At 43.8% G+C, this 13,702-nt stretch overlaps 1 protein-coding gene across 2 annotated transcripts in view; it reads right to left on the reverse strand.

Annotated features, from left to right (window-relative positions):
• ARHGAP30 (Rho GTPase activating protein 30) overlaps positions 1–9,926 on the reverse strand; it is a 72,408-nt gene extending 62,482 nt beyond the window's left edge. Inside the window, exon 1 of one of the 2 annotated variants that reach the window (XM_069218261.1) lies at positions 9,484–9,926. In XM_069218261.1, the coding sequence (XP_069074362.1) occupies positions 9,484–9,601 (118 nt within the window). In that variant the 5' untranslated portion in view covers positions 9,602–9,926. The remainder of the gene's footprint in view (positions 1–9,483) is intronic. The other variant, XM_069218260.1, reaches the window with a different exon arrangement.
• Positions 9,927–13,702: the final 3,776 nt, after the last annotated feature.

Consider the following 13,702-nt stretch of genomic DNA (forward strand, 5'->3'; position numbering starts at 1 on the left):
GTTCGGTCATGCCGGATTTCACCGGGAATGTTACACACACAAACAAAAACGCACACACACTCTCCCTTACTCAGTTTGGAATACTTACAAAATGTTAGTTACTTCACAAAATAATGTGATTTCTCTCACTTAGTACCCCTACCAATCTACATGTCTCTCGCTTCCCGCTGCCCCTAAGCCCCTATTGTGCGCCATGCTTGTCGTATAATGTATTTCAACATTATGTGCCAGCGTGATTGTTGTGAAATCTGACGTTGAACGCCCCCCTCCAATCTCACAGCCCAAACTAGGCCCCTGTCTGTAAGACAGCCGTCTTCATCGGTTGGTCCGTTATTGTGTCATTCACATTTGCTTCTGCCCACTACAGCACACAGCATAGTGCAGTGAGTCAGATCCCTTAGGCAATTGGCAAGCTTCACAGTGAGTGGTGTCATTCTGCTGTCTCACATCATAAGCCCCACACATTGCTGTGAGACTGAGATGTTTGCTTTTAGCATGTTTTCTGTGTCTCGAATATCAGGCTGCTCCTTCAACAATAAAGTTTTGCATATACCATTAGTGAACTAAACAAGAATTGACAAACCCAAAAGGTTTGGCAGCCAACGATAGACCTATTGGCTTTGCCGGTGCTTTTTAAATACAGACTCACTCTCCACCAGTCATCATGATGATACATTGTCTCTTCCCGGCATGATATCACAGAATACAAGGCCATAATATACTTTAGGAGAGGTCACCAAAAGTACGATTATGAATTAATTTAAATATTTTTAACTCCGTTGTTTTTTCTTTGGTAAAGTACTTTTAATGAGCCTTGGTAGAGTTAATGTTTAAAACGCATGTTTGCTCCCCCCCCCCCCCCTCCCCCCTATTGCGCGTGACCCGGAAATAAAGCAAACGTTGCGGCACCAGTCACCTAAGCCAGCTGTGAGCTCTTGGTCAACAGCCAATGAGGACTGATGCAACAGGGCACGCTCGTGCGTTCTGCTTCCTGCTAAGAACACTGGGGCAACAACAGAGCTGTACGGTGCACTTTGCATTTATCACGTGTGTGTGGTCATTACACGCCACATGTGCGAGCCCTATGAACAGGGGCGCACCGGAATAATAGGATATAGTTTGTATCGAAGATAAAATAGTTAATAGCAAACCCACAACAATACTGTACAGAACTGTAACTATGGGAAAATATCTCGCCTGCAAAGTGTCCAGGTCGGTGACAAAGTTACCTATAAGAAAAACGCCAGGCTTATTCCAAATATATGTAGCTACCGTCAGTGAGGTAACGAAACTGAATGTGAACATCTGGTTCCATCAGTGGTGGCCATCATCCTCAAACTCGTGCCCTACCCAAAGTGCCGATAGGACCGAATTTAGGTTTCACCTTTGATGAAAAGTTGGACTGTTCTGCCCAACTCCTCTTCTTCAAGCTTCGTTTCTTTTAAGACGCCAAGGAAAATACTACTGACTGTTACCTATTGAAACCTGATTTTAGGTTATTTGAACAATTATTTGGTCATGAATGGCAATTGTAATTCACGCTCTCTCTATTCTTATGTCTCCCTCAACACCTTAAAGTGCTTGTATGGTTACCATCCAATACGGGCATTAAATTCATATCTGTTTCCATCTGCTGTACATTCATCTATTGCCAACGTAATGAATGTATTCACAATCACTATTTATTGGCCAGTTCACACTCAGCCTGACAGGAGCGTGCCTTCTTGTTGACTCGCAAGTCTGCGGGTGCAGGATTGAAGGAAGATCGTTGTATTTTGGCAGAGCTATGGCTTGCAACACCTTGCCTTTCTAGCTAGATCTCATTCCTGACCACCTGGCATTTAGGAAGTTTCTTAAGACCTATCTCTTTCTAAACCAACATCCCAGTTGTCTGGAGGTATTGTATTTAGCACTAAGTATGCAAGAGCCCTAAAAGACAATTAGAAGGTGGCCGGATCTGAAATGTGTTACTCGGGTTCACACCAAAAATGTATTAGAATTGATTTGTGTGGAAATGAATCCCTATTTAGCCAATTGTGGGCTTTGAGATGCTAGGACCCTGTGGATTATCTAGTGAGCAGTGTATGTTTATGCAGTAGGGCTGTGTGGTGGAATGCCTTCAGCTGCCAAACTTCCCAGGTCCATGCACGAGCTGCTGCTCCACTCCAGTTTTTTCCTCTCAATTCTGGGACCTGTAGCAATGATTATTCCATTATAAAGCAGGACTGTACGTCCCAGGAATTCAAAGGAAAAAAATCTGGACTGGAGCAGCACATCACGTGTGGAGTTGGGAAACCTGGCAGCTAAGGTTCAATGCCACCAGGTGAGTCTAGGCAGTAAGAGTAATCTGTAGTGGACGATTATTTTACATCTAACACACTGGCGTGGCTATTTGTTATTGTTATGTGAGGAGAGTTTTCAAAAACGAAATTGTGCCACTATTCGATTTCTTGGGTGAGATCAGATTCCCATGACATGGCTGTGAGAAATCAGGTCGGTCAGGTGAACCTGAAGGATGGTAAGGGCTATGGCACCGAGAGAGAGAATGATCAGACTTCTGTTAAGAGCCAGGGATGCTTTTGATTTTGTCAAACCGATATGGCTATATTTTAAAATCCTCTCCTATGTGCATTGTGCATCAGATTAACGAAGCGCATGATTTCAGTGACTGAAAGAAGTGGAGTGTGTCATATGTGGTCCTGCCTGGGTAGAGAGAAACATTCCTAAGTATGACAGACGCGTGAATGAGTTGAACATATCACATTATAGTGCCTTTCTGCACAAAGCTTTTAGCTCAGAAAAAAAGTGTCGGTAATTACTGTTACGGATTCCTGTTAAACTCCATGCGTTGAGTAGGCACATAATAAATGCCGAAATTACCCGATTCCGGCGGGAGACTCCCGAATTTTAAAACCCCAAATGGCCCGGTTTTGGCTATCTCCCAGCTGAAATGACCTCTGTTTCAACAGATGTCAATGGTGGAAACACATTTTCCCGATTATTTATTTTTTTAATCTCCCACCGTCCTCCTCTAAAATGTTGGCATGTATGGCACACTTCTTTTCATTCTGTGTTTTCACGGTTGGTAGCTGATACGGTTTGTTCCTGGTTAGTGGTTTGTCTGCAGGCCTGAACTCCCACAGGGCATCGACAGACAGGAAATGACGCCCCTATCAACAGGAATGGTCCAATTTTGTGGCTTACTGATTAATCCCGGAAGTCACGCGATGTGCACAGAACTAGATTTGTCTGTTTCGCCGGGTCTTTGTTATTTGTGCAAGTTAAACGTGTGAAGGCGATTAAGAATGTTATTGATTACCTATCAGTTTCACACAAGGCCGGCTTTAGCGCTGGTGGTCTCCAGTGCGACAATGACTAAGCGCCCCCCCAGTGATCACCTCTGGCATGGATTCCCTCACTACCACCCTTTAACAGAGCCACTCAAGTCTCCATAACTACTCTCTCTCAGATGCATTAAATTAGTTTTATAGCATAACTCATCCCTGTGTATGGCGTCAGAGCACAGAGAAAATCAATCTGAGGTGTGTAAATCAGTGTATAGGAAACATTACATAAGACAGAGGACTGCAAGGTTTAGCAGTCACATCCTCCTTACTGGTGGGCAGTGTAGTTTAAGAGTGCTGTGTCTGGAGAAGCACAACGTCAGAGGGTAAAATGTAACACCATGGTTGGGCATTTCTTTAATAGTAAGAATTGATTTCTACACAAATGAATATTTTTTTGCAACATTAGGATAATGAAAGACAAGAAAAAATCAAAACGCTCTGTTAGAAATGGGGTCTTTGGTTGGCAGTCAGGTTACCCCCTGTCCAAGCAAGGACCCTCACTCTAGTCAGGGTAAAAGAGAATCACCCTCAGCTAACCCCTGCTTATCCCCTTGGTAGCTTGGCACGAGCAGTAGGCTTAACTTCAGAGTGCTAGGTATAAGGTATTTGTAAAAATACACACAGTAACTTAATGAAAACACTGCAAAATGACACAACACAGGTTTAGAAAAATAAAAAAATATTCATCTAAACAAAAATCTACAATACACTAGTCAAGTTATCAATTAGAAAGCAAAAAGAATCTTCATGTAGTTTTAAACACACACTAACAATGTTAGTGTGAAAATGTACCATGGGTGCGTCAAAAATAACACCGCACGGGCGAGTGTGCGACAAAAAGGGCTTGCGATGCGTCGATTTCACTCACGAGTGAGACCTTGCGTCGTTTCTCCTTTCGTCGGGTCGGGCGCGTCGTTTCTTCTCTCTGCAGGAGAGCGATGTGTCGATCTGGTCCGGACTCTCGGGTCCAGGCAGGCCTTGCGTCATTTTTACATGCCCAGCGGTACTTGCATCGGAAATCCAGCCGCACGATGATCTGAAAACCCTGCAGCGCGGGTTGCGATCTCACCAGCCTCCATCAGCCATGCTGCACGTCGGTTCTACAGCTCTGTGCATCGATTCTCCGGTCACGTTGCAGGTGAGTGTCGATTTTCATCCATGAAGCTGGCGGCGCGTTGATTTTTCAGCCGCAGATTGGAGTCTTGTCAATCTTTTCCCCCCACGGCACTCTGTGCGTGGGTTTCTTACTCTTAGGCTGCCAGCTTCATCTTTCAGGGTCCCAGGAACTGGATGGGCACCACTTGGCAGAGTAGGAGTCTCTCCAGAGACTCCAGGTGCTGGCAGAGAGAAGTCTTTGCTGTCCCTGAGACTTCAAACAACAGGTGGCAAGCTCTAAATCAAGTCTTTGGAGATCTTCACAAGATGGAAGGCACACAAAGTCCAGTCTTTGCCCTCTTACTCTGGCAGAAGCAGCAACTGCAGGAGGGCTCCACAAAGCACAGTCAAAGGCAGGGCAGCTCTTCTTCCTCAGCTCTTTAGCGCTTCTCCAGGCAGAGGTTCCTCTTGGTTTCCAGAAATGTTCTAAAGTCTTTTTCAAAGCAAAGTCTCTCTTGATTGTGAAGTTCTGCCTTGCCCAGGCCAAGCTCCAGACACTCACACCAGGGGGTTGGAGACTGCATTGTGTGAGGGCAGGCACAGCCCTTTCAGGTGTAAGTGACCACTCCTCCCCTCCCTCCAGGCACAGATGGCTCATCAGGATATGCAGGCTACACCCCAGCTCCCTTTGTGTCACTGTCTAGTGAGAGGTGCAACCAGCCCAACTGTCAAACTGACCCAGACAGGGAATCCACAAACAGGCAGAGTAACAGACATGGTTTAGGCAAGAAAATGCCGACTTTCTAAAAGTGGCATTTTCAAACACACAATCTTAAAATCAACTTTACTAAAAGATTTATTTTTAAATTGTGAGCTTAGAGACCCCAAACTCCACATGTCCATCTGCTCCCAAAAGGAATCTACACTTTAATCAGATTTACAGGTAGCCCCCATGTTAACCTATGAGAGGGACAGGCCTTGCAACTGTGAAAAACGAATTTAGCAATATTTCACTGTCAGGACATATAAAACACATTACTATATGTCCTACCCTAACCATACACTGCACCCTACCCTTGGGGCTACCTAGGGCCTACCTTAGGGGTGCCTTACATGTAAGAAAATGGAAGGTTTGGGCCTGGCAAGTACCCACTTGCCAAGTCCAATTTACAGTTAAAAACTGTACACACAGACACTGCAGTGGCAGGTCTGAGACATGATTACAGAACTACTTATGTGGGTGGCACAATCAGTGCTGCAGGCCCACTTGTAGCATTTGATTTACAGGCCCTGGGCACCTCTAGTGCGCTGTACTAGGGACTTACTAATAAATCAAATATGCCAATCATGGATAAGCCAATTGCATACACATTTTGTAAAGGACTGGTTGGCAGTGGTAAAGTGCCTAGAGTAACAAAAACAGCAAAATCAGAGTCCAGCACACATCAACAACCTGGGGAACAGAGGCAAATAGGTAAGGGAGACCACGCCAAGGATGAAAAGTCTAACACGCTCTAATCTATTCCTGTCTTTTTGCATGCAGCTCTTTGATGACAGTTAATAGCTTACTGTGGTATATTAGGATTTTAATTTATAAACTGCAAGTAACTATAGGATCTCTCTAATAAAAGCAATAACACGCTTACCTTATTACATTATATGCACTTTGTGATCTGAATTGTACACATTCTTTGCAGCAGACACAGTAACCCTCTGTGTTACCTTAAGATGACCCTAAACTTCCACTAGACAACTCCAATCTCTCTCCAGAAAGAACATTAATTATGGGGTTATCGTGGCATTTTTATCGTGGGCTGATAATAGCTGGAGGCAAGAAACACTGGCAGTAGGTGCTTTTAAAATCATAATATACCTGCAAACGTGGCGCCCCCACATGAAGTCAGCACCCGGTGCAGTGGTACCGGATGCACCGCCCTAGAGCCGACCCTGATTTCACAAACTGCAAGTGATTAGATCTCAGTGAGAAATATATAAAGATATAAACAATATAAATAGATGAGAACTCAGAGTGAAATAAATATTGATGTGCAGAATGCAGGGATCACAAGAAGGAGGGTTTGGTGGCCCGAATCAGGACCACCAGGAGTAGCAACTTTTACACATTGCAGCCCCTAGTTGACCACCATGATGTAGGCTGGGAACATCGAGTTCAGAATATCTATGGGACAGAATATAGTTACAGCAATCTTGAGAAACAAAATATGGAAAGGGAAGTATCTATACATTTTCGATACCTAACTTCACATATATGTACTATGGTGATCTATATGCATTTAATGCTGTTCGATGTGGAGTTAAGAATAGTATATCCTTACCTCCCTCCGCGCAAATACCTTTTGATATTTAGTCCTTCAATATTGTTGTAGTGGTAATCTTCCTGTCGATATATCTAGGATTCTAGATTCCCTACTACAATCAACCTCCATGAGTCTTGGTTCCTTACAGTTGAACTAACACAATTGATAAAAATGGGCTTCAAAAAGAAAGACTAGAAGAGGAAAAGTGACATGGAGTTAACAGGTAGCTACAGGACAAGAGAGACCAAGATGCAGCTCTCCAGGATGACTTTACTGGAGTTTTGAAGTTAATAACTTTCAAGGATTTTTTCAAAGGCTCAATCTTTATGTTTTTGGTAAGTTGCTCAACGGAGACTCTTAGAAGGGTTATTGTAGTGGCTTCCAGATAGACAGACAACAAAGATTTGGGCAAAGCAATCCCTTTGAACTAAGGTTAGAAAAAGAAGACCACATCCTCATCATCTCTTCGAGGTAAGGGTAAGGTGCTAGGCCTGGGAAATGACAATCACATGAGAACATTTCTGGTAAATCACCTATTAAAAACTCCAACTCTAGCCTACCAGAGGAAATTATCTGTGTGTGGTTGAAATAGGTGGTATGTTGGGCTGGGAAATTAGCTTGGAAAGGGGCTTTAGCACTAACATCGTTTAGGGCCTAAGTCTTCATTGATTTAGCCCAGATCAGGAATTTCCAACACAGCTCTTTAAAAGCTAGGCACATACCAGATTTAAAGGATATCCTTATAACATATAAGATTTAAATGGAACTCATTTATTTGGCAAGTGGTCCCCCATACAATCCGGCATGATCTGGCTCTCTAGGACCTTTTTTGGCCCTCATCTTAGATGTTTGGGCACACTATGGTAAAACGTACGGGCTTGTAATGCCTCTTCAAGGAACATGAAAAAAGCTATGAGTATATGGTGCTGGTCAAACAGACACCACTGGGTTTAAATATTCTCTCTGGTTTTGATGTTAGTATGTCAGTCCTGCACACTTCAGCCAACCCCAGTCCATCAACTCTAGTGAAACCCACCTCACCTACCCCGGCATCTCTCTGCATCCATTTTCTCACTCTTCCATTCCACATCACATTGGTACGTGAACTTTCGAGGACAGTATCGTCCTGTGTACCCCTCTTGCATCTCACCCCATACCATGCTTTGAGGAAGCCACAGGGTGGACCAGGAGTCTGAGATACAGGCTGCACTACAAAACTACAGAGCTGTGTGATAGTGGTCACCGCTCCTCCACATTCGTACAATTTGGTACCGAGGACTGCTCTCTATGGTCTCATTGAGGCTGTCCATGTTAATTCCCTCTCCCCTTCCCTGTACATTACACCTAATGAATGTATGTTTGTGTGAAGGAGCACCTCATGTAAAAGTCAGGGAAGGCACCTCTCCTGCGTCAGATCCCAGCATCTCCACTGACGCCTCAATGGTGGATTCAGTCCATAGCCCATGTGCTGAATGTCATCCAGCCATGGAGTCTCCCTTCAGTTCCCACGGCATCGTGTCTCTGAAAACCCCCCACAACCCTCCCATGAACCATTAGATGACAGAACCAATGAGAGGCACCTCACCAGAGATCAACTGAAATATACCTTAATAATACTTGGACGGCACAAATATGCTTTATATTGCTTGTAAGTGAGAGCTCTAATCACTGTCCTAATAACTTCTGGTGGTCAATGTATGTTACACGTGCCCATGGTGAAGACACCATTTTCCTGCTGTGACAGTTCCAAATATTAATCCTGCCTAGAGTATCTCAACAGCAAGTTGAAGTTGTTCCATCGCCTCCTTGGTAGTGCCCTCGAGTCAAGTCTACTTCAGTACATTAAAGGTATGCAGACAAGGGATCCTAAGAACCTCTTGTGACTTTCTGATTAACTTTTTAAATCTGCTGTTATTGTTTTTTAAAGGGCACCTGGCAAGCGTGAGATGGACCATAAACCAATCACACTTTAAACGACAATGTAAATATATGTTGGCAGATCTATCCAACACAAGTGAATATCAAATGTGCATTTCCCCACTCATTAGACATGTCTTCCCCACCTTCCCACCAGAGAGGTGAAACTGAATATTCTACCAGCCTTAACTCTGAATTGCTTGTACGCTGCCATCCTTATGCCAATGCATATTCCAACCCTGACGTCATTTTTTTTGTAATTTAAAGGAATCTGATACATTTACTAACCCTTATAAAACTTTAAAGTTAACAAATAATTTTAACTTCAAACTTTCATTTTGAATCTGAGTAGGCCTGAGTCATTTGTTTTTTTAAGTGAAATATGGATGCTAGAAAATACATACACATTTTTCACTTAGATGAAATTTCACCAGTTTGTGCCGGTGGTACAAGTGTGAGTGAAATTCAACAGGAACCGGAAAATGCATTGAAATCAACCCAGTGGAAGACATTCTAGAAAAAAGTGAAGAATCTCTTCCATGAGAGAAATTTCTATGTAGGCACGTTTTTTGTGAATTTCATGTTTCACCAGAGATTTCACCCACCACTCTTCTTGAACATTCCCCAAAAAGATTTCAATTTTGACCTTCTGCTAGAGGACAATAAGTTTTAAATTTGCTTGCAAGCTTTAATGACCGATTGCTATCCAGAGCGGAACACTCTTAAGAACCATGAAGGTCCCACCTGCAACACTTTTTGCTAATTCAAGGCCCAATAGCTAATCTTCTGTCGGCCACCAGCCTTACCTTCCAGTCCAGTAGACTGCAGATGCTCCAGCAGGTCGCAGCCAAACACCCGGTCTTTGGTCAGTCCCTTCTTCTTCACCTTCTGCCTGGCTTTCATAGCGAGAGACATGGAAGACATGGGGGCTACCTAATGAGGGCCAACACCCTGCTCACTTTTCCACTATGGCCTGCTCCCCTGATATTTCTGCCCGCTGATGTGATCACCATGGGCCTCCACTTGTCCAGGCCTTGAAGGCGTAGTGGAAGAAAACCAGGAGCAACAGTCTACTTGCTCATAGTCCAGAGCGCACCAGTGGATCTTCGTAAAATTGGCAACCGTGCCCCATCATTCAGATGCCCAGCAGTTACACTTTCGATATTTTCTGAAGCGTTGGGTCAAAATTTGGCCGCTGGGCTCCTCAGCCTTCGATGGACTTTCCCCAGCTGAACGGATGCAGCTCAGCACAAGTTTACCCCACCCCTGTGTTTTTTCGATCTCTCTGGTGCAAGCTCCGGTAAACTCTTCTCTCTGTCGGATTTTTTTATTTTTTTTTAGAGGAAGTGGTTGAGTAGAGGAAGCTGCTATGGGCCATAAGGCTGTTGCAGGAGCCTGACGTAAAAATCGTTGCACCGTTGCTCTGTTCTCTGACAAATCTTTTCTCTGAGGCCTCTGCCGGAACTGCCAGCACTGTTGCCTCAAACCCACTTCCTGCTTTAAAGTATCTTCCTCACCACGGAGTACAAAACACATATGCACTCACAAACACATTCACACCGTGTAAAAGTTTGATCCTTGAGTGACGTAGTTGCTGACAGCGATGGGCACACGTTTATCATTGGCAACTGTGACCATTGACTACTTATTGGCGCCATCATTATTTAAGCTGCGCTATTTTTTCACTGAGTCTAAATCATTTAAGATTGAGGTGGGCCTGTGTGCTCAACGAGATATCGTTGCCTTATTGGACATTCATCAAAAGCTATGTCATCACCATCTGATGCATTTGCACATTTTCTTCAATTATATTAGTTTTCTCTGACCTGTGCACGTGACATACGAAGAAGCCAAGACTGAGTTTTGCACCTCCTTTTTTTTTTTTTTTTTTTTTTTTTTTTTTTTAAATTATGTGGTAAAATGTAACGAGGAGTGGATCCTAAGGGTGCCAGAGAGCCTTGCAGGGGAAACACAGGATACCATATACTATATTAAGGACCATGAATAATTGTTGCATAATAACCTGTTTTTTTATATATATATATATATATATATATAGCACCTTATACTGAACTTCTGCAAAATTACATTAAAAATGCCCACAAACCAAAGATGCATTGGAACCGATGGTACAAGATAGATAAAATGTACGAGGAAGGAAGACCCGCTGCTGAAACAACTGGAATAAGACGAACATGTATGTCTTTACATTTTCTTTTTGGAGTTGTCAGGTGCAGATCTTCTGTACTACATCGGTTGTCTACTTGGTTGGGTTCTCCTGAACAGCAACCAGTGCAGGGTTTGCTTGGATGGCAGAGAGCTGTGCAGATTCACACTAAGTTGTTTTGCCACCTCTGAGCAAATATTTTTGTTTTTGAAAAACAAATTCCCATAGCATGATTTTTTTTTTTAAAGTTTTTTTTTAAAGTGCCACTTACAAGCCTGGACCTTCCTCATGGCAGGTGGGGGGCCATTTTGAGCGCCCCTTCCTTGTTCCGCCAAGCCTCACTTAGTGGGTTCTAAGCAGGGAATTCTATTAAGAGTGGGTTCTGCCGATCCGCTGACCTGGGGGCCAAGTGGCAAAAGGAACTCTAGGTCATTGATTTCCTCTGAGTGCTATCAGCCTCCACCAGAGCAAACAATATAGTTACCAACCTCTAAATGATGTGCGCCAATGGCGTACTCCTCAGACATACAAGGCACTGCACAACACTAGGTCTGCAGCCTTCACTTCCACCAACCCACCAGAGACCGGCACTCAAACTCACTGTCATGCGCATACGCCCCCACTTTGGCAAAACCAGAACGGGAGGTCCAGCATTTTCCTGTATCAAACCAAGACCTGAAATGACCTCCCACAACACATCACACTTCCTGAATTCTGCAAGAAGCTGGAGACTTGGCTCTTCGACTAATTTTCCTGGGCTGACTTCCAACTCCCTCAGCCCGATGCCTACACCCCTGATCCAGCGCCTGAATACCCAACAGGTTGATAAGCCACACTAAACATATAACTTAACATAACAGATGAACTGCAACTTTATAGCAGTTTGCCCACTCTGCCAAACCACAAATGGGCATAATTGTCATCTACTGGGAGTCAGGTTTTAAAGTAAGGTACTACTGGTTTGTGTTTTTCAGGCTGTGCTTTGCTCCTTCTGGAGTCTTTTGGTTTGATAGGCTGGGAGCCAGTGTGAAACATCTCTACCATAGTGTACTCACAAGCCACCCAAAGTCCCCACTGTGGGCAGGAGACAAAGGAGTTGTTTTTTTAGGCTTTTGGTTTGTTTGGGTGAAGGAAGTGTATATTACTGTCCCACGTTTGAGTTAAGGATGTGTTTGAGATAACATCGCACTCCCTGATTTCAAACTTTTGTTTTATAGGTACTTGGTTATCAATAAGGTACGTGGAGGATCTGTGGCATGGATGCTATACAGAAGTCGTGCAAAGGCAGAGGTCAGGATTTCTATGTCTGAAACATTTAATTTGCTCACATACATACATGAATGTTTTGAGGCCTTTGGTTAAGACTACATTAGTTGGGACACCCTGTAACTCTGTAACTCTAAGGTGCATCTGTGTTTAATTACCCAGGGTCTAGAATTAGGTCTGTTAGATGCTTTATGCAGATATTAAAGAGGACAGCTTAGTGTGGAAACCTGTGGGAGTCCGTATATGACCGTAGGTGGCTTTTAAAGTTGGCTAATCTGCAACTGTGAAACCAAAAATGTTTCGTACATAATCGGCCATATTGTTCATAGGGTGCACTGAGCCTTCTTGCGCCCAATGCACCTTTAATGAGGTACGCTTGAGGAAAACAAGGACAGTGTGGTCTAATACATGCAATGCACTGCTCTCTCGGTGGCGCATTAGTGAAAGGCAGAGAAGCTGTTTGAAGCGGCCATTCCGTCTTTGAGAAGGCAAGTTGTCACCGACCTGCGCAATGCCGCTGCAGGTAGCTGCACTGCACGCACACCACCTCTTTGTGGCGCACAGTGCATCTTCTAAAGGCCTCTGCCACTGCACCGAGATCCATAAAACATCGCAGTCGGAAAGGCAAAGTGTTTGCATGATTTGCATGGTGCCAGGCATGCATTTCAATGACGGGAGGAAGACTGTGCTATATTGTGCCAGCTCTATCTGTATTATAGAAAGGACCACACAAGCATCTGCCGGGCTTATGTGCACAGGGAGAAGTGGCCGCTTTACTCAGCACGCCGTCACTTTTGGAGAGAGCTTGGCTGAATCCGTATGCTCACTTGGTGCAATGTGTTGGGTTAAATTTCCAAGGCCACTGTTAGCTCCCAAAAAGCCTAGCTCTGGTAAAACATATATGTAAAACCTGAGAGCTCAGTGTGGAGCACCTGAGCAAGACCACATGGTTGTATGTTGTGTCTGCAGACAGACTGCTATAAGTGAAACATTTGTGTCTTTGCTAAATGTCTGTCTGATCCAGATCTGATTGTTCTGGGCACCTGTGTATCCCCTATAGAGATATGTGTTTGATCCTATTCGATCCTTTGGGCACAGGTTATAATGCCAACAGGTCCACTTACCCTTTGTCCTTCCAAGGTTGATACAATGAGTATCATTAAGCTAGACAAAACTGAACATCTGTTATCTGTCAATAGTGCCAAGACACCTTTTAGGGTTCAACTATGTGCTAGATGCTCCATCCTTAGTCATCTGACACTGACGCATAGTCTGGTTGCGCAATCACGATGTGCCCAGAACACTAGTGAACACTTGAACTTTAGAAATTAGAGAATAATTTTGGCTGCGTGGTTCAGTGTTTAGCGAGTTATGACTTAACTGAGTTGGTTCTATGAAGCTTGTGGCCAAAGTTTGATTTGTGGGGAAAGTCATCTGTGAAGTGTTTTTTTTTTTTTTTTTTAAATCTATGAATTGGATGGTACAAATCAGAATTCCTAACATATTTAAGCCCCTGATGGATTGGAAGTTTCGAATAAAGTTTTTCATTTTTTTGTTTTTTTAGGTTGATCGCGCAAGAGCTCTGTCCTGTT

The sequence above is a fragment of the Pleurodeles waltl genome, chromosome 12, assembly GCF_031143425.1.
Source record: "Pleurodeles waltl isolate 20211129_DDA chromosome 12, aPleWal1.hap1.20221129, whole genome shotgun sequence".
Classification (NCBI taxonomy): Eukaryota; Metazoa; Chordata; class Amphibia; order Caudata; family Salamandridae; genus Pleurodeles; species Pleurodeles waltl.